The sequence below is a fragment of the Paralichthys olivaceus genome, chromosome 6 (assembly GCF_024713975.1).
Source record: "Paralichthys olivaceus isolate ysfri-2021 chromosome 6, ASM2471397v2, whole genome shotgun sequence".
In the NCBI taxonomy this organism is placed as follows: domain Eukaryota; kingdom Metazoa; phylum Chordata; class Actinopteri; order Pleuronectiformes; family Paralichthyidae; genus Paralichthys; species Paralichthys olivaceus.
In genome coordinates, this window is record NC_091098.1 from 24,067,436 (window position 1) to 24,089,185 (window position 21,750).

Sequence of the window (21,750 nt, forward strand, 5' to 3'; positions counted from 1 at the left end):
TTTGTTTGCCTCATTACACTCTGTTAATATGCCCCCCCCCCCCCCCCCCCCCCCCCCCCCCATTGGATACTGATTTAATATTTTTTCAAATGGGCCATGAAATCCCCATTTGATAATTGATTTAAATCCTTTAACACCGTCTACATGAAATTTCTTTTCTGAACAGGTCGACTCATTATTTATAATGACGGGGGATCGTTTTACCACATCCTCCACGGTGACATCATGAGAAGGCACTGTGTGTTTTTTTTTTTTCTTTCTGTTTTTTTGACGTCTACCCCAACTTTCTCTCTCCGGGACTTTCAAAAAGAAGTTGTACATATTTAAGACGTGGAGAGTAATGAATTCAATTGATAACTGACTTGTTGTGAATTTTTCTCACCCCATATTGGGGAGAACATTGTTGTCGGGTGGGGAGGAAGTGGACGGGGGAGGGGTATTTGAGGATCAATTTTTACCTGTTACAGTTTGTACTTTAAATAAAAAAAAAAACATTTCTCCTTTTTAAGAAATTCTTGTGCTTTCATTGAATATACATAGCTGAGAAAATAATTTATTTAGAAAACAACTTTGTATGAAATTATGTGCAAAAAAACCTGATACAACATGTTACATGAGTGTGAAAATACTAGTGCACGAAAGAGCTGACCTGAAGTGATTAGTGGTGAAGAAGATCTGCAGCATGTGAGTCTGTTGTGCGGCACGATCCAAACTTCACATGGATGTATTTTCACAACAAAGACGAACATATTTGTTGTATGTGTGTGTGTGTGTGGGTGGGGGGTGGTTGATTTCCACAGTGGCACATACACCAGAAATATTTACATGAGGTGAGAAAGTCCGATGGGCGGTTCAGGATTAGAGGTCATTACTGTGCGCTCTGCACGTGTTCGCTCTCTGTGCACAAAGCTCCTCCATGAACCTCCGGGGGTGCGGCTCGTTGAAAGAGAAGCGTGGAAACATTTGTTCATGGAGAGAATCTGTTCTCCGGTTCAGATGTGTGCCACAGTTCTGCAGTCTGTGTAGGTTTGCAGGCTCGTGACCTAGCATTCTAACGTTCGCGATAGCTGCGTTAGCGTGCGCTGGTTGTCGATCACCTTCAGGTTCTGAATGTGCTGTCGGATGTTGCTGGGACTCCGCAGGGGGAGGGCGTGGTCCGAGTCTGGGTGAGAGGAAATAAATCATTGATAGATGAATCTCGATTGGTCAAGTACATGTAATAGCGAGACCTCGATTCTGGCTCCAAATGAATATTAAAAAGGAAAGATGGCCGCATCCATATACAGGATACTTTGGATTCAAAGTATTTGGATACTTGGCACAACAGGTGGAAGTGAAATAACATTTATTTCCATATCTATTTCCAAAGACGCAAACACAGTAACAGTCGTGGTAGTTGGAACTTACACGTGGATATGCGAGTAGCAGGCCCTTCCAGAAACATCCGATCTGCGAGGCCCCTCTGCGGAGACGAAGGCACTGAGGACCAGAAACAGAAATTACCCTACATGCTTCACTCATCTACTCATTTACTCCAACATGCATGTGATTTTTTTTGACTTTGGTTCTGCTATAGTTGTACAACAAGCTCTCACCATAAGGCTGGCTTCTGCATCCGCACACTACTTTCACCGTCTTGGCGATCATTCGCTGTGGGACGGTGGGAGGAGAAGAGACCATATCACGTTAATCTCATACTGAGGACAAGAGGAGTGAGGAATCAAGGAGCTGAGAAGCTCCACAAACATTCCTCTGTCTTACCATTTTCTCAAAATTGACCAATTTGTCCACATAGTTTAGGTTTCCCTCATGGATGAAAGTCATGTCTGGGCAAAGACAGAAGCAGAAAACGACATAGTTATCTCATAGAAAATTAATTTTACATGACATCCACATGTATCAGCTGTATCAGGTACGGTTTCCAGGTACCTTTGAGCAGCAGAGGCATGAAGGGGATGTAAGGAGGACCGAGTTTGGCCACAGTCAGTCTGTAGGCCCTGTGGTTACGGGAAGGATCCTAATTAAAACACGTTAGAATGTAAGTTTAACTGGAGATAATGCAAACTGTGAATGTTAAGAGGCAGGAAACTGTAGGCGACAGAACAGAATGAAACTCACCATCAACCTCTCATAAGCACAGTAAATTCTTTTCATTTTACTGGATACTCTCTGTGTCGGACAAGCAAAAATTATAAATGAGTAAAAGTTCCAAAGACTGGCACAACTTTCATCATCATCCACAGACTGTATATAAAGATGGACGTGGGGTGTGTCGTCCATCTTTATTTCGAGTCAGTGTCGTCATCATGCCTGCAGCTTTCGGGGGCCCCTCACCTCCCAGGTCTTGTAAAGCCTCTGCACGGCACTGTTGCTCAAACCGAACATCACAGCAAAGAATGAATTGAGATTCTTCTGCTCCTTCAAGCTGTAAGAAAGACGATGCATGATAAAGACCGTTACATGCAAACAACAGCACAGTGTACATCATCGTACCAGCGGCTCTAAACGGCTGATGTCACGCTGTTATGTCATAGAGACATTGCTTGCATTTGTATGTTCAGCAGGTATCATGTGTCATGACTTCAGGCTTTGGACTCTTGGATAAAGATTTTTTATTTATAGACTTTTACCAGTGTTTCCTTGTGTTTTGGTTTGTGTTCAGTTAATTCTTTCTGAGTTTTTGTTTCCTATTTTATTTTGAAGTTTTGTGTTTCTAACTTGACTTCCTGTCTCTGTCCTCTCTCCTGTGATTGTCTGCATCTGTTCCTCATGTGTCTCACCTGTGTTCAATTATTGTCCCCTGTGTATATAAAGTCTCTGTGCTTCTCGTTGTCATTCACCTTCGTATCCTTTGCTTGTGACTTCCTCTTGTTCCTAGTGTTTTGTGGATTTTTGGACTTTGTTTTTTGAACCTTATTTTCTGTGAAGTACCTTTGACTTTTGTTATTCGACCTGGGCCCCCCTCCTCTCTACACTGGGACATCACGTTAATGATATTGGACATCTGAGTTTATTGTCTTAGCATGCTAACACTGGCTAATGTTCACTGTACAGTTGAGGCTGATGGGAATGTCATTAGTTTTGCAGTTATTTGTTCATATACTATAAAAAAAAAAGAAATAGAAGTTTCTACAATTAATCCTGTGGGGAAAAATTCTATCACAGTGTCAACCTCATGGTGGCGCTAGATTGAAAATCAGACAATCACCAAGGTCAGCAGCCTTCAACTGTACAAGATTTAATAGCACCCCATCCGAAAGATGTCGGGATATTAAAACTGTGGACCTGATTTCTCCTCAGAACATGGCGGAGGTTTTCTTACACTGCAGCAATCTTGATGAACTTCTTCAGCAGAACGGCTCGTCTGACCAGGTCCTCACAGAGGCAGAGCTCAGTCACCACCCAGTACTGCACCTCGTTGAAGCGGCGCACGAACCTCTCCAGGTTAGCTGTGGTGGCGCCGGGGAACTTATGGCGGCCGAATACGTAGTAAACAAGCTCCACCTGGAGAAAAAATAAACAATGACTCACAAACCACTGAAATAAACTGCAGACTCCGTGAAGGAGAAATGTTTGAATCAAAGCGAGGCCGTTTTTTTTACAGGCGGCCTAACGGACGTGACTGATCTCAGAAACATGTGAAACATGCAGGAAGTGTTGCATCACAGTTCCAGATGATCTGATGGAAAAGCCGTCAGATTAAAAAGTCGTGTGACTCTGATAAGTTTTCATCAAAGAGATGAGCCCTGCTGGCACTTTAGTCTGTAAATAATTAGTTTCCACTTTGTTCTGTAGTGATTAGTTTTTATGCTGTGGTCAGTAAAATTGTAAAAGAATTGTCATATTGGTGGAGTTACCTCATGCATGGCTGTGAACAGCTCCCAGTCATAATTTGTGAGCTCATTGGCGATGTCTTTGGAGCCCATCTGTTCGAGGACGTCGCTGGTTCCTCGCTCTGGACCCTGCTGCTCCCTCAGGGGCATCTGAGAGACACAGAGAGAGAAAATGAGCAGAGAGAAGATGCTGATGTCGTTCTTCTTCTTTCTGCTTTGAACCGAAGGCACCTCTTCCTCACCAGTTGTTCCACTTGGCTGCTTGCGCAGATGAACAGTCTTTCATTGAGTCCCAGGGCGGTGTAGACTGCAGTCGCCTCCAGCTTTAACTGAGCTCTTTCTGTGAGCATTGATTAAAACAAAAATAATATTCAGCATCAGAACCGGCAAAGTACAGTTAAACAATTTAATTATCACTGATGCTAAAAACAATAATATGATGTGTCATGAATAACTCAGTCCCACCTCCTGTGGAGTTCATTTTGACCAGGATGTGATCCTCGCCTGGTTTGACCATTGCTGACATCACATCCTGCACTGACGTGTTGACCGGGAGCATCAGAGTGAGAGCTTTGTTGTCAGGGCTGTAGATCTCATACAACACTGCACACAGAGACGACAGCAGCAGAAAGATAAAAGATATTCAGATGATGGTTGACGACGCCTGCAGATACTGAGCGTGTGATATCGATCAAACTGGAGAGAACGCCTGATTTGATCTGCCTCACCTTTGTCCTGTGCTCTGATTGGCTGTAACCTCCCCACAGGCTCTTCGCAGTTGGAAAACCAATCAAAGGGCTGGTTCTGTCGACAGTGACTCAGTGAGTGAGATGACAAACTATTTCCTCACTAAAAAAGATGCAAAGACAAACTCTGTGACGATGCTCACCCTGCTCAGTGACTGATATCCATTCTCCGACCTGCCGAGGGGACAAAATATAATATGCTGCATTATTTATGACTGGATATTTGAGAATTTTGCAGGAATAACAAATGTCGTAACTTATAATCAATAATAAATATATAATGTTGTAATTTACACTTTTGTTCTCCTCCTGTCCCGAAATTGTTCTTTCAGGAGGCTGGACAGACGGTAATCTCCTGCCACCTCCTTCTTCAACCTCTGTATCAGCACAAACATGCAAATAAAAAAAAAACAGGAACGTGATTATCCATAAATAGAATCTCTGTGTATTCTTAAAATGCAATGGAAATATTCCAATATCCACAGATTACACAGTCACCTCCAAAAAGTCCAAAGCGATTGGGTCTTCTTTCAGCAGGAGGCCGTACAGCACCACCCACTGGCCGAGCAGCTTCACTACCTTCTGCTTGGTGTTGAGAACGTACGCAGCTTTCTCCTGGTCTGAACCCTCCGACAGCTCAGCCCGGTAGGTGCAGTGACGTCAAGGAGCGTAAACGTAAAAAAAGAATCTGATATATGACCCTGGTGTGTCAGCAGGAATCAGTTTATCAATCCATGAAATGAAACCTACGTGTTTATTCACCGTATTCACAAATTTGCCTCATAGGGCTTCAATCTGTGCAAGATGAAAAACACAGAGTATAACAGTGTTTGAAGCGTTTGTGCTTAAAGAAATAGTGGGATGTTTTGTTTGTTTGCACTGTGGATGTTATCATCAGAACCACCAGCAGCAGAAGCAGTTCACTTCATCACAACATCATTACTGTTATCAGTGTGATAGACCAGGGTCAGGATATTGGTGCTGCAGCGCAGGACACAGCTGGCTGGAGGGCATGAAAACTTTATGGGTGAGCAGGAAGTCACTCACACAGGGATCTGCAACAACAACAACAACACAGTTTAACTCGGTCTGGTTACCCTGAGTCACTAACTTACACAAGTCATCATACAATAAGATTCCTGCAGGCTCCCACCTATGGCGTCATTTCCATTAGAATCCAACTTGACTGTTTCCAGTAGATGCTCCAGGATTTTCTCAGGCGTCCCTGACATGACTGTGTATCTGCACACAGCAAAACAGAGAGATTTAATATTTCTTTCACAATATCACTGTCTGCTCTGTGGTTCTCGGTTTGTGTCTTAAATCAGGGTCTGATAATGATTTGTTAACGTTAGATAATGAGGAGAACTAGTTAACTTCACCTCGACCACACTTCTAATCACCTGCCGACAAATATCCAGTTTGTCTTTCTCCACCAATCCCTTCCCTTCATCCATTCACTCCTTCTCATTCCTCCCTCTGCTCATCCCTACCCTCATCCCTTCATCCTCATTATCTCAACCTCACATCCCTTCATCCTCATTCCCTCAAACCCTCATCCCTTCATCCTCCTTCCCTCAAACCCACATCCCTTCATCCGCCTTACTGGCTCAATCTCTTTTTAATGCGTTCACATTTTCTAATGAGTAAATTACAGATGGCTTGCACAGTCGTGTAATTATTAGAAAGATCACTTATCCTGTATTATTAGTTTGTGTCTAGACGCTGAATGATAAAAATGCTTTAAAAGGCCTTTGACGTCACCGTTGCATAGTTTGTCCAGCAGACATGTTGTTTTTACTGCACTCTGAGTGTTGGCAGCTGAGTGGACTGCGGTGTTCTGCCCGGGCACACACCGTGCGATTACCGCTCTGAACTAAAACACCTCGTCTTTTAGGGCAAGCTGTGTGTTCGTCGTCAGAACTAAACGTGAGGCCTCCCTGTCGAATGGGTTCCGACCAAAATGTGATATTGGCTCAGATAATAAATCTTCCGTGGTGGAGGGGAGAGAATGAGAGGAGATGGTGTGTGTGAGAGAAACAAGGGAGAGCAGGGTAAGTGTGACCCGAGGGAGAGGTCGGCATCAAGTTAATTCACTTCTGTGTTTGCTAAAACACTTCAGGAGTGATAACAAGTCATTCAGCCAGGCAGGGTTGAAGTCCATTTCTTTTTCTGGCTGTCAGATAACAGTCCATTAATAATGATTTAACCAGAACAGAAAAAAAGAGAAATCCCACCAAAAACAATGGCACTGCTTGGGTTGTTGAATCTGCTCACACCAATGTAAAGTGTGTTATTGATTGTAAACCTGCTTGTGAAGTGGCGGTGTTGCCTTGTGTGTGTGTGTGTGTGCCGGAGTTTCTCACTTGCTGTTGTTTCCTGTTCCTCCTTGCCCGGCGGAGGCGGCACTCTTCTCCAACACCAGCACAGATTTCCCATGCTCCTCCAGTCGCACTGTGTTGGCCTCCACATCCTGAAGAGCAACAAGCACAGATCACGACTCCGTCAAATACAGAATCGAGTACATCTGCGAATCTGTTGCGCACAAATAGAAACAGTCCAAGTGTGGCTCACCTTGAGGATGTGTATGAAGTCCTGTTTATCGACACGGAGGAAGTGGCAGTTGTCTTCTCTCAGGATGATGGTGGCAGCGCGGGGTGCGTCATTCAGCAAAGCCAGCTGCCCAAAGTCCTCCCCCTCATGCAGTGTCGTTACCAGTCCCTGTAAACATGCAGTACTTTCAGCATCACATTACCCAAAGCAACAAAGCTGTTCACAAGTGATTCTTAGCTTTATTGTACGGATCTGATTGGATTGTTACCTTCCCGTGTGTGATCACGTTCACGGAGCCTTTCCAGATGATGTACCACGAGGTGCCTTTGTCCCCCTGACTGAACACTGCATCACCAAAATCACAGTCAGTGGCAACAGTGGTAATGATATGTGCATGAAGTTCACGTTTTATATCCAAGTCTCTTACTTTACTATGTTTGCATAGTTTTATATTCAAGATTAAAAGTGCGCTGGCCAGAAAACTCTGGAGAAGAAAGTTTGATATGTGGACTAATAAATTAGAAAAATTAGGTTTACTTTGTCAAACATTGAGGGACTCTAAATATCAATAATGTACATAATTTTCAACAGATGTGTCTTTGCTGTTGTTTTCACTTGTGCATTTGTTGCTGTTGTTGTGTTTGTTCAAAATCAATAAACAGAAAAAGGTGCAGAATGAGGATTAAAACCTTATGCAATCAGTCGATTAGATTATTCCTAGGTGGCTATAACTCTGAGAGCTCTGTGTTGTGTTGTGAAGAGGATGTTTTCTGAGGTAAAATGTCAGAGAGGCTGTTCCACTCACAAACTGTTCCAGCCTTGGCATGGGATTCAAAAACCAGCACGGCTGCCAGCTCCTTACGCACCTACAGGCACAACACAGCAAGAAATGAGACTCAACTGAAATCATTACTCTTGTTTCCATTGGATTACACTCAAATTGTTCTTGGTGCATTATTCGTCTGATTTTCTGATATAAAGCAGCTGGTATTATCGCTAATGACAGAAAACGTGAGAAACATTACGAGGCAGCTATTACGTTTTCAATGCAGAGCATGTTTCTTCATTTAGCTTTGAATGTCAAAGGTTGAATCAGTAATTGGAGGATGGCTCACACTTAAAAACCTCTTCTGAAGAAAGTACTATATAAGAAACCTTATGTGAGAAAACCCACTGATAAATCACAAAGTGACAGATTGTGCTGACAGTAGTGGTGACTCACCGAGGCGGAGAGATGAGCGGCAGCCTTAACGTGGAGCAGCTCCTCGTAGATCACCTCCAGATCCTCAGCACTCCTGTGACTGGGGCTGAACACACAGAAAGATGCAACCTGCATAAACATTACTACATCGACTAAATCCTGCTCTCCTGGCTCCTTTAGTCAATTTATGACAATATCATATGTGGCAATCACGACCCACTGTATATTCTATCATAGGTTTTCATGATTCTTATATAGACGTTCAGCAGACTGACCATTTGCGTAGGATCATCGTGAGCAGAGCGTCAGGACCGAGCTGAGACAGCAGCGACAGACCTTCCTGCAGCTCGTCCTCCGATTCCCTCTCATTTGTGTTGTGGTTCAGGCCAAACTCGGAGTCTTGGAATCGGTAGAACTGAGTGTCCTTGTCATGAAAGTTCAACTCGTGTTTCACTTGAATTGATTGAGGCAAAACACACGAGAGGAAAAACAGAGTTAAATGTAGAACCCGACCTATTTATCGGTTGGCCGATAAAAATGGATTCATTAATTTTCCTTTGGCTTTTGGGAATGGTGCCATTACGTAGTTCGTCCATGTAAAATTGTGTTTAGTTATGAATCCCATTATTATTTGTGCATGTACAATGAGCAATGAAATGTTTACCAAGCAGATTTGCATTTATGTTTACATTTGACCTTAATTTCTTAAAGCTAGTTCAATATATTTGGATCTAATTTGTTTTCTTTTTATTTATAGTTATTCATGATAAAGTTGATGGTTAAAATTTAAAATATCAATTTTTCATAAGGGTTTGATAGCAACATCTTAGAAATCATTGTAAAATGTACTTTGAATATGTGTATCAGCCAAAATATCAGTATCGGAAATGTTTTACTCCCTAATATAAGAATCAGCTAACTAACATCGACCTTAGAATCAACTTCACAAAGCTTCAGAATCACAAGATAAATGGAAATAAGTTGCAAATCTATTCTGAGTGATGCTCTTCATTTAATGATGAGACGTGTCCATCCTGATTGCAGTTGTCTCCTCCGGGAAGACGATGACTCGTCCTGAGAGCGTAAGTGTTGAGTGAACACTCGACTGAGAGGGAACAGATTTCAAACGGCTCAAGCACTTCGCCGTCTGAGACACCACAAACGTCTTTCCACTATCGTTCATTCCGAGGCATGAATATTGCTGTGGCTAACTTAGGTCTAGCAAACAGAAGTGGATGTGGGATGTAACCAATCAGTTAGATGAAACAGTGTGAGGGCCACAAACACCAGCTTCTTCTTTTTATTTATTAATTGATGCTATGGAAACCTGAAGAGGATTTCAACAGATAAGGTCAGCTTTAGATTGAAGCAACAGCTGCTGCAGGGGGACTCAAACCTTCCGTACATGAGGCACCTGCTCAACCAGGTGAACTCTTGTACTTTCAATCAAGAGACAATTCCGCCAAACCTCTTACCATGAACAAGAATTCCTTCATCCACCAGGACCTGCCACATCCCAACGGCCTGACTTCTCCACTGGAGGCATTCGTTTTGTTTCATCAGCCAGTCGACGAGTTCTTTACCAGAACAACATTGTCTGGGAGAGAAATTAACCAACACATCAATTTGCATGTAATCTACGGACTCGTCCTCCTTTTGACATGAGAGAAATCACAGCAGCAGCTCAGGTACCTGTAGGTTTTGAGGTGATACTTTCTATCTCGGATCAGACCTGCGTTCCTCTCCATCAGGACGCTGTACACGGACCTGGCTGCTTTCACGACGCGATCTGAAAGAAACTGGATAAACAAGAAACAAATGTTACTGAGCAGTTAAACAATCATCTATTTTTTTTTATCACTTTCCTGTTTTAGTTCTGAATGTTTCATGTTGTGTTCCCTCCGAAGCGATGAGGAGAAAACGTGTGACAGGCCTGTTTAGATAAAGATGGACATGCAACACAAACTGTCCTGTGTACTGAGACAGCCACCGCATGGAAATCATGTGTGAGGGTATGGACGTCAACAGCGTACATACCCACAGTGAGTGGAGATTTCTGTGGGTGTCGGACTGTAACATGTGTGTGTGTGTGTGTGTGTGTGTGTGTGTGTGTGTGTGTTGCACAGACAGTTGGAGTTCCCAGCCTCTGCAAACTCCCCCATCTGCCACAAACTTTCACTTTCTGACCACCCTCAACTGACAAACCTTTGAACGCCCCTCGGTTGATTTCCCACTCACCCACTCACCCACGCACCCACGCACTCACACACACACACAGTCAGGTCTGCTCAGGTCAGGTGTAAAAACAAAAGGGTGCAGCAAGGGGTGCAAAACCTGTCAGCCACTGATGCAGAAACGAGGCTTACGTAACAAGAGTGTGCTTTGTTTTCTGCTGTAATGCTGCCCGTCCTTTTTCAGGCCATTTCATGCTCTTTCTGCTTCAAAAAACAAAACTGCCTCCAAATACCGTCCGACAACATTAAGCATCTTAATGATTGACAAAAATGTAACATTAATATTTCCCTCCTCCCTGCTAACACCCCCCTCCCCTTCCTTCTCCTGCACCCGGTCTTGTGATTCCACGAGTGACTCAGACTGTTGCCTGTTTGTTCTTTGGATTTCCCTGCAGGGCACTGCTGTTTGTCCAAGGCGGTGGTCTCTAAATTCACAGAGAACCCAACACACTCCATTTCCCTCTATTCTGTCTGGATGAGCGGAGTTGTGACAACGTAATGGAGCATGACGCAGAAACCAGACCTGCACCATCTGCCTCCTCTGGTTTCCCGCAGCTCGATCGGGTTGTAAAAACCTTGAGTGACCTTTGACTGACGCAGGGACCCCACGCCTTCATAACACCACAACACAAGCTCTGCTCTGGAGGCCCTGACGCACGCTCGTTAGATCCAAGTTCACGCAGGTCTGCTAATTATACTGAACAACTATAACAGACTACTGTGGGTAGCACTGTGTGCCACACACTTCAACCTATCATCCCCCACATCAGCCTGTTCCCAGACCTGACATCTGAAGTGACTGCTGTGCCCCGCTGGAGCTATGTTGTCTGGAGGTCACAAGTATTCCCAGGGGCTTGTTTCTCCCCCGGGACTCCCATAGTCCCATTCTCAGGCATGTCAACTCCAAATCTGGTTTTCTTGATGAGGCTATTTTCCATGACCTAACCCAGCTCTTAGAAAAGCAATATCAAAAGCCATATTTCATTCAGAGGGCTTGGCCTTCACTGGGAAACCTGAACGATAAACTAAAAAATGTTTTTTACGGAGCCGTGGAGAAGCATCGGTCAGCGCTGTTGGCTTACAGCAAGGTTTGAATCCCTGTTAACCTTTCTTGTATGTTCTCTGTGTCTGTGTGGGTTTAATCCAGGTACTCCGTCTCCGACGGTAGGTGTGAAAATGGGCGTGGCCTGTGCAATAAACTAGGACTGGCTCCACCTCCACCTTGAACCTTAAAATCATTTTCCTTGTACAAACGTTTGAATCCCGATGAGCCTTCCTGTGTGGACTTTGAAAGCTTTCCCTGTGTCTCCCCGGGTTTTCTCTGGGTTCCTCCCACGGTCCAAAATCACGCACATTTGGGTCGGGTCGATCTGAGACTCTAATGGATGTGAGAGGGAATCATTTATTTGTGGCCCTGAGATACGCTGCACCCCGCCCCTCGCCCTATGTCAGCTGGGATCGGCTCCCGCTTCCTCCTGCGACCCTCGAAGATAACAGATTTAGATAACGGATGAATTTCAGAGCTAACTGTGGTGAAATCTGTTGTTTATTGTCTGCGTGTAGGTTAGCTAATCATGTACAGGGACTATAACCCACCGGTGATTGTTCTTTTTGGGTCAAATTACAGCTCAAACAGTGCTGATGATATAAACTCTGTGTGTAGATGTGGAGCGACTGACACTGAGGTGTGGGTTTTACTGTTAATGTCATTTTACAGTGAAGTGCCTACATTTTATAAACCGTCTTAAGACTACTGTTTAAAAGTTTATCATCAACTTGATATTGGTTTAGACTTTTATACGGGCTTACTCTCTTTACACAGCCTTTACAGTTTGTTCAAACACTTGTCAGCACAGCAGATGCTGAGTATCACACAGCTGTGACATAATCGATCTGTTGAAGAAATGATTTATATCACAGTAATCTTACGTAACTGGTCCCTCGTGGTTCAGTTTCGTGTGCTTGTCTTGTTGAGTGGAAAGATGATGAGTAATATCCAGCGTGTGTCTCCACTGTGGGCGAGAGATTTTCTCTGTGGTGACCTCGTTAAGTTACAGTGAGATGCAGCTACAGATGAAAACAGTGTGAGTTGACAAGGAGCTTAATGCAACTCTGCAAACTTTGCTTTAGCTGTTTCCCCTTTTCTCTCTTTTTCTCTTCTCAATCCAACATGCTGAGGCAGACATCCACCCTTCCTAAGGTCTCGAGATTTTCTTTTTCACTGTCGCCATGTGTGCTTGCTGTTTGTGGGAACTGTCTGATTCCTCCATCCTCCTTCAAAGTGCCTTTAGATAATGTATGTTGTGATCTGTCACTATACAAATGAAACTAAACTGAACAAAAGTCGAAGTTTATTAAAAACAATCAGTCTCGCTCGGTGCTATGAGAACGTGTGATGCTCATTAGTGACTTTTAAGATCTGGAGCCGACTCTTGCCGGGCAACAAAAAAACAAATCTCCGAGAGGTTAGAGACACCTGCATCCTGCAGACTCTAATACTCCATCCAATCTATTTTCTCCCTCCAGCACAAAATGAAATTCTCAGGCATTGATTCTGTGGAGGCTGAAAGATGCTCTCTACTACTACTGATATCTACTTTCTCTCTCTGAGGGGGAGACAACCAAATAATAACCATCATTTCCACGTCAAGCCCTATTATAGGTGCTTTAAAGGTTCTCTCCTTTGTGTGCTGAGGGTCTGAGATACAGAGGTGTAAGGGGCCGGGGCCAAAGCTGAGGCCGGGGCCAGGTGAGGTAGGACTCAGGAGGTCAGGGGATGGTCATTTAACAGTGAATGCTGAAGAGCCCTTTAGACTCCTTGTGACTGCGTGTCCCGCGAGGAATGTGTTTTTAAGACTCGCCTGAGTAGCAACGCAGGATATTATAGCAACAGAAGAACAAGTTCAGCAGTTTGAGAGGATGCAAGCGCTGCAACCCTAAATGATAGCAAAGGTCAGAGCAGCTCTGAGCCACCAGAGCAAACACAGAGGTGAATCAAGGGCAGTGCCAACCAATGTTAACAACTGTGAGCAACTAAAGAGACAGATAAAGAAGTCGAGGAGCCTGATGCGCTTATAAACCTGATAATGACAGTAACACTGGGGTCTTGAATAAAAACCTCTAAAGGATATCACTTAATAATATTTAACCCTGATTACTAATAGTAACATTCAGCACTCAGATACGTCCTTTACATATTAATCAGAGGGTATATATGGTTATTTAAACTCCTTTCCTGTCACTGCTGTTCAGAGCCGGAGTTGAAGAAAACCCACATCTACTGCAGAGTCATTCGACCTGGGAGTAAATGTTGATAGTGTTAACAGTAGCATCTATTGCCATTGCAGACAAAAGCCAGATGTTAGCAGGTTGTTTGACCGGTGCTACAGGAGCGTGCATACCCACAGTGATGAAGTATGAATTCAAGAGATCTGAATTTTTATTTGGATCTTCACCAAACTGCACAAAAACAAAATCAGTCAATGTCCTGGATTCTTTCTTGACTCACATCACATCCTTCCACCAAGTTTCATGGTAATCTGTCAACAGACAAATTAACTTTATAACCACTAATAATTAACTCTGACAACCAAAGCTCATATTAATTAATTAATGTTGCAGGAGATGATGTTTTGCTTGAGACTTAATGAATCACAGTTTTTCCCCTGACACCGTGTCTCTTCTAATGTCCAACAGGAGTTTAAAAACACAAGTGAGAACATTAGATTACAGTTCGCTGTAGGGAGGTGATGCTCCAACACATAGCTCACACACACACACACACACACACACACACGCACACACACACATGAGCACACACACACGCACACACACCTGTTTCATCGTGTCCTTTGAATCCAGGGCCTCTGGCAGTGGAGTCTGGGAGAAACAGAAAGAGAGACGTTATCACCGCGGAGCCGTGTCTGCATATCTAAAACGCTCTGAAATAAAACAAATAACTTGCTCTGCAACAACATTCCACAGAAACAAGTCAGACGGAGGACTCACGATAACCTCACTGCAGTTTGCACAAAATAAAAACACATATAACACAAGCTGGAGCGTCCAGATACGAAGAATAATCATTTTCTTTTCACTGGGATGAGGGTCAACACAAATACATTATCTAAACCTGTGCAGTGTTTCTATTGTCTTCGCTGTGGTGTGGGTGGGTGGTAAGAGTGTGTAATGTAGTGGGAGGAGAGAGCACATAGACATCAGCACGGGAACACACTCTCCATTAAGTGAAAAGGTTGCTTTTAACCACAGACTGTGCTTTTCTTATGAAAAAGCCTTTTGAAAATGATCTGCAGACTGAACGCACTGCCACAGATACATCACTTTAATCACATGTTATTCCTGGAGACTCCCTTGCATGAAATCAGCACTGACTTAAAAACCTGCTGGCATGTACAAATATTCAACATTCCCATGTCTGCACTTCGGCCCAAGTCGTACTTCCTCTTTGTTGCGTGGTTTTTTATGTTTTTATGATCCCCACTGTGTGCTTTTACTGCCAAGTCAATAACTATCACTGAATATAATGCAAAGATGTATAAAGACCTTTTTCCAATGCAATTTATTATGAAACATTTCTCCCCTGATGAGGAGGCTCATATTGCAAGAGCAGAATTTTATTTACTAAAATAATATCTGGTTCTTTCTTTATGCTGCATCGATATCTTGCAAAAAAAAAAAATTCAAATACACAAAGTAAATGTGTAACTTTGCTTCACACAGATACAGACGCTGACTGTGTTGACCAGAGAGCTGTGATCAGTTCTTCTTGTCACTGACATACTTCAGTTCAACGAGTCCAGCCCCTCTGCAGGCGGACTGTGGCGTGTGTAGTTTGCACGACGCATCACATGATCAGTGCCTGAATGGAACATCGCCAGTACTTTTAAGTTGCTCATAAGAAAACTCATTAACTCCCACTGTACGTCTGTTACCGTGGGTGAGCAGCTTGACGAAACCAAAGCTGGGTTTTCACAGAAGCACTTTTTCAAGCCTCTGTTGTGATGTATCGCAGAGATTTATCAGTTATGATCAAACCACAAAAAATGGCGCCCACGCCCCCTGTGCAGACAAACAATGTGGAAATACCGGCGTCCTACAGATAAACAATTAGGAACCTCTATGCATGAGAGCTATTTTGCTCGCGCTTTGTGTCCTCGTCTCGTGGCTGGTATGCAACAGCATGAAGGACAGAAAGCACGATGCCCGGGCATCTACTAATGAAGACAACAAAATGAGCTCAGTTCAGTCCCTGTTAGACGTATCCCACTGTACGAGGCCAGAAAAGGAATTAGCTAATGCATCAGAGCCTGTTTAATTGGGCTCATTATTGACATCACACAATAATGAACAGAGAGAGAGGATCATTTTTTTGGGGGGGGAAGTACTGAACTCGTTTGAGTCTGGTTTAAAACGATCCAATGAACAGATCTCACTGATTTTTGTGTCAGTTCACAACAAACAACGTGGAAAAGATAATCACATGTTTGTTTAATGTCAAGTCAGAGCATTTATTCATTTTATTGTGTTGTCCACACGAACTTTACACTTTTAGAAAAATCTTGTTAAACCGGCGAGGACGTCACAGTGGAAGTGCTCTTGTGTAATTTATGACACATATGATATCCTGAATAAACACAAACTCAGCAACTCTTGGTTGAAGCTGCTTCTGTGACATTTAAGAATAAACAGCATGTTACATTAAAGTGATCGTATGATATGTATATATATATATAAATATATATATATCATTTTATATAAATATTGCTGCTCTTATCCCAGAACATATTTGCAGTATACTTTCTGTTTACAGTACATTACACTATTTCTGTTATATTTATCTATTTACTCTTTTATTCATTATTATTATTATTATTTTACTCAGTCATGGGCTGTATGCAATGTACTTTGGTTCTATTGTGCACCTCACAGAAGCGTCTTGTGTATGTTCTGAATAACATAAAGTGAATCTTGAAACTTGATCTTGATCATTGCACATAGTGAAAAACAACAACAGTATGTGTATTGTATTTGTAACAGCGTGACATTCAGGAAACAGTCAGTGGAGATTTACAGTCACTGAAACCCACTGATGCTGAAAAGTCAAGTAAATTTAGAAGCCCCGAGCCTCAGCGCTGCTCTGTCTTCCTGTGACCTGCGCTCACAACCTCCGCTCTGTGCATTCCTCTGCAAACTGGTGGTGAAGGTGAACAATACACAATACTCTATTAATAACAGGACTTTAATAAAAACTTTGTAGCTGAGTTACCTTCCTGCGTCCCCACACCCGAGCTGCGGAGACAATAGAGGAATAAACTTTGTTCTTTAAATATCTGCAGACTTCTGTGTTGGAGGAGCCTGAAGTGTGTCAGGAAGTGGAGGTGAGAGGAAGTGAGGTTAAGCAAAACTCACTTTTAAACACACTGCACCTCCTCTGTGTCATCATCACTTTCTCCACCTCATCTTCCACTCAGTTCCACAAGTTCAGATTAGATTACATTAGACTGCACTTCGTCTTGCATCCACATGCCTCACATAAAAACATACAATCACACAAGAGAATGAAAAACTATTTCTACAAACATTATGCACAAAAACAGACGACGTTGGATCGAACATTAAAAAACAAGCAGCAGTTCAGGTCCTTTCACATTCAGTGCTGTGACCACACTCAGGCCTGATGAGAGCTCAAACTCTGATTTACAATTTGACAGAGTGAGGAACAAAAGAGTCTGTTCAGCATGTGGGACTGTGAAACTTCTGTGTAATGGCAGGAGCTGATGTTCCCAGTATTAACACACGAGGTCAGATGTTATTTTACCACCGGGGACGACATTCTGAGAGTGTGCACTGCTTGAAAACCAACAATCTTATCTTTGAGCAGATACACGTCCGGCGGTTCATCACCTGGAGATGAGATTTCCTCTCATGTTAGAAGGTGGTTGTCACTTTCTTATTTAAACATTCCCTAGACATATTAACAAATAGAAATGATAATAATAATATTAATAATAATATATATTAATAATAATATAGCCTAGTTAATAAAATGTAAAAAAACAAACTTTAAAATCTGATTAAGAATCAAAGACACCAAATGAACACGAAGTTACCACTAAAGCCAAATGTTTGTATTATTTCAGTCTTCAGTAAATAACACACTTATATTCTGTCTGATTCAAGTAATTATACTTTAATTGTCATTATTTTGTGTTAAAGTCATTAGATGAATATTAAAAAACAGGCTGTGAAGTTCTGCTCTTTTTACTCTTTACTCTCTATGATGATAAAATCAATAATGGTCTTCATCACTACTCTCCTCTCCTCCTCCTCATCTACACACACTCTCTCTCTCTCTTTCTATGAATGCATCAGGTATAAGACCCAAACACTGAAGCAGCATTTACCCAGCTGATGCCTCGTATGGTCGGCGTCTCCAGAGAGGAGCGGTCCGGGAACACTTGGTAGTTGTGACTCCGAAAGAGATGCATCTTGTCTCAGATCACAACAAACAACAAACTTTCCCAGTCAGAAGATCTGCGGCAGGCTCCGGCGCCTCCGGACATAATCCACACACCACCACCGGCACCACCGGCTCCTTAGAGTCAGACGACGAGGCTGCACCGCAACTGTCTCAGCTCAGCATTCCGCATTTCGTCCTACAGATCCAAACAGGGCTCCGTGTAGTTCCTGAAGTGTTGTTGCTCAGTGTGGCTGTGTGACAGTGTGCAGCCACCACTCCCCCCTCGCAACCGCACACTTACCAACACTGTGCGCTCTGGGTGCGCTCTGGGCGCGCTCTGGTTGCGCTCTGGGTGGGCTCCACACTGACAGACGCCCCCCTCTGGCATTCTCCACCGTGTAATCAGCGGCCTTTAATGAAGCCTGACACTAATGCACCTTGTGTGTATGTGGGCAGGTGCAGTTTTTATACATACAGCACTTCAGCAGGGGCGTGATTTTGATTTCAAAGGTTGTGGTGGCAAATTCAAAATCTTTTAAAACACTGTTCTTTGTCATCAGGCCACGTCGTCATAGCTGGGTTTAATCCGGCAAACTTAATAAAACCAAACAGACACATACAGGACGCTGGCATGATAATAAACTACCTGTTCGGTATTTAATTTTTTTACCTCACACTAAACAGATTGTGGGTCAAGGGTATTTAAGGAGGCGTAATGTTCCACGCAGGTAGTGTAGGGTCTAGTTTGTTCAGTGCAGTTGTACGGAGCACAACACACGAGCTGCAGAACACTGCACACACACACTTATCAGGTCGTCCAGCTGTCTGGCTCAACCGGGTCTGCAGAAATGCAGATAAACAGCTTCAAGGGCACGAGGCAGTCTATGTTGGAGAACAGCACCTGATCATCAGTTGTTTCTGTCATTCTCAGTTTGTGTTAAACTGTGACGTGTACCAATGACTGCATCACGGAGCCATACAACTCAGAACCTGATGGTGTGTTGTGTTGTCTGTTACTGCTGTTGCTTTGTTGCTCGTAGTTGATTCACTGACTTCATTTCTTTTTTGTGTAGGAAAGAAGCAGATGACTTACTCCCACCTTCTTTGGTGTCGAGTGTCTCTGTGGAGAGCAGATGGATTTGACCAAGTTCTCCATAGAGAACATGGCTTGAACTGCGTCTGTGTAAAAAACAAAACAGGGGAACGATTAATTTCTTTAAGCGACTGCAAAGAAACATCAATTTGTCACTGATTAGTCAAAGCGAATACATGTGAATCTGCAGATTGTGAAATGTGGACAAGGGGCCCTGAACGTTAATGGATTTCTCATGCAACTCTAGTTAGAACTGGATCGTGGTCAACTGTGTCTCGCAGGCTGGACATGTTATGGAAGACTTGTTTAAATCCCATCAATTGTTCCAGTGCAGCTCTGCCCTTCCTGTACTCACTTCAGTACCGGAGTCAACTGTTCACAAGACATTTATCTTGCTTTCCAAGCTCTGGTTCCAGCTCCAGCTGAAACAATGCAGGAGGGCAATGGAAACGATAGACCTGCCTGGTGCTCCTGTTTGTTAAAGACGTTACTGATCCTATCTTGGTGAGTTCTCAGTGTGCGCTGAGTGAACGACGGCTCACAAAGCCGAGGGAACTCAATTTCACTTTAAATCACAAGTCTCATTAATCTCAATTGCATAACAGAACGTAGCTGCTTATAAAAAAAAAAAAACGGTGACTTCTTACCAAGTTTAGTCCTCCGTGGAGTCATGAGGACGTTCCAATCCCAACTGTCCTAAAAGCCAATGTTAAAATTAAACAGGAAATCAAAGCAAACAGAAAAAACACACACACACTATTTTAAGTGCTGCTGATTAGCTCTCTGCTGGCTGGAGCTGTGTGACTCTCTGTCTCTTTCATTTGCCTCACAGGAACTCTACAATTTCAAATTAAGAATGTACAGGATGAAAGAAGCTTCTCAAAACCTCCTCAGGGGAATGTGGAGACGATAAGTTCTGCTGATAAGAAAGAGCACACGGTCCTTTGATAGTATCTGACAAAGTGAGAATATCCAGAACATAAAAAGGGGACTTGTTTCAAGGTGTTGAAGGAAGTCGTGTTTCAAATGTAAAAGTCTTCAGCCACACAAAAGATCAATCTACAGTGGGTGGAGACAATCTCACGATTGATTTCTTAATAGAACCCGAAAATGTTAGAGCGGTAATTGCTCTGTGGCCCTGGGATTTAAATCAAAGCTTATTAATGCTGGTGATTTGTTGGATGACCTTGTTACCAGCCGTATGTGTGTGTGTGTGTGTGTGTGTGTGTGTCACCTTTGGGGACAATTTCCAGTCTTTAAGATCAGTTAATTGGGGATTACTCATCCGACTGGGGACCACAGCTATGACCGAGTGGGGAACAGATGATTATGGGGTCAGGGTTAATGCCAGAGCAAGTGTTAGGGTCAGAAATGAATGTCACCTATGTTAAAAGGCTCATCTGGGGCTGGACGTAGTGAAGAGTTCACTTTATGTCTCTGGTCTACACTCATTTACGTCAAGCAGCTTTGTATCCCAGTCTCCGTCATAATATCAGTAACGTAGCAATGACTGCTGAGCATGAACGGGTCGGAAGGTCAACAAACGGTCACAAAGCTCCATCACACAGAGGACATTACGTTTATCCTGTCCCAAGGTCACTTTACATTGGATGTGAGGCCCTCACTTCCCATCATGCTCGTCTGGTATTCTGAAAATAAATGCTGCCCTCTACTGAGAACTTCAGTGCACTGCAGCCCTCATCAAGTGAAGAGGATATTCACGTGAGCCTCATTCACATTTTCTCATAAATCCTCATGTTGTTAGACCAAAGCGTTTCACATTAACTGGTCCACTTGTATAAAGGTCTTCAAACACAGGAGGTTTGTTTTTGCACTTTAATTCTTTTAAGTCAGATAATAATGTTTGTGTCTAAATTTGGGCCCCGGTCTGTCTCTCTCTGTCTTTCTGTGTTTATTTATGTGTGTGCTTCTATTTAGACCCTCAGGGAATGGGAGTGGGATTTCCTGCTGCACACCTACGCCCATGGAACGGGTACTTTGCCAACTGATCTTGTTGTGCCGGCCTGCTGGGCACACACACACACACGCACACACACACACACACACACACACACACACACACACACACACACACACACACACACACACACACACACACCTTTTCCTTCCTCTCGTCTGGCCTGTTAGCAGTGACATGGAGAGACATATTTCATCTGTTTGACCCCCCTGGTCAAATGAGGACTGGAGCAGAAAGTAAAGCAGCGTCACTCTAACCCATCCTGCAACATCGTTCTAAATACTAATACAACAACAAAACAACTTAGCAAATAAAACTTTTTCTAAATGTTACATCTAAAATGTGAGGAAAATAAACTCTTTCATAAAACATATAATTGTAATTGGTCATACAAGACAACAATTGCATGGCATACCATAAAAAAAGAATAAACATGAAGATATAATAAACTTTATAATAAATCATCTGTCAGTCTGTCAGTTGCATTAGTTTGAGAATGGATCAGTAACTCACCTCTTCAGTCCGATGGCGTCCACACTTTTTGCTTTTCTAGTCTTTGCTCCCTTCATGCGTCTGAGGAGGATTTCTCTATCAGCTTATGTGAGTTGAGGGGAGTGTTGCTGGTCGCAGCT

At 43.1% G+C, this 21,750-nt stretch overlaps 1 protein-coding gene and 1 long non-coding RNA gene across 8 annotated transcripts; one reads left to right on the top strand and one right to left on the bottom strand.

The window, feature by feature from the left end:
• Window positions 1-540: 540 nt before the first annotated feature.
• rapgef3 (Rap guanine nucleotide exchange factor (GEF) 3) lies at window positions 541-21,734 on the bottom strand. Of its 7 annotated transcripts, none has more exons than XM_069526873.1 (29): window positions 21,632-21,734; window positions 19,788-19,836; window positions 19,147-19,226; window positions 14,402-14,446; window positions 10,026-10,132; window positions 9,809-9,930; window positions 8,609-8,786; window positions 8,355-8,439; window positions 7,938-7,998; window positions 7,401-7,477; window positions 7,154-7,300; window positions 6,946-7,052; window positions 5,733-5,821; window positions 5,556-5,634; window positions 5,078-5,228; window positions 4,874-4,956; window positions 4,723-4,753; window positions 4,562-4,637; window positions 4,299-4,436; window positions 4,076-4,173; window positions 3,858-3,983; window positions 3,323-3,504; window positions 2,335-2,425; window positions 2,119-2,169; window positions 1,930-2,017; window positions 1,762-1,826; window positions 1,596-1,650; window positions 1,408-1,479; window positions 541-1,162 (listed from the first exon to the last, which is right to left on the bottom strand). In XM_069526873.1, exons 2-29 carry the CDS (start codon window positions 19,810-19,812, stop codon window positions 1,044-1,046), a joined length of 2,628 nt encoding a protein of 875 aa, XP_069382974.1. In that variant the 5' UTR covers window positions 19,813-19,836; window positions 21,632-21,734; the 3' UTR covers window positions 541-1,043. The 7 variants fall into 7 exon arrangements, with proteins under 7 accessions (XP_069382974.1, XP_069382973.1, XP_069382971.1 ...); XM_069526872.1 differs by having other exon boundaries at window positions 19,141-19,226; XM_069526870.1 differs by lacking the exon at window positions 21,632-21,734 and adding an exon at window positions 21,260-21,414 and having other exon boundaries at window positions 19,141-19,226.
• On the top strand, window positions 3,071-4,737 carry LOC138410510 (uncharacterized). Its single transcript, XR_011243220.1, has 3 exons — window positions 3,071-3,212; window positions 3,301-3,444; window positions 4,601-4,737. It is a non-coding gene; the product is annotated as an uncharacterized lncRNA (long non-coding RNA).
• Window positions 21,735-21,750: the final 16 nt, after the last annotated feature.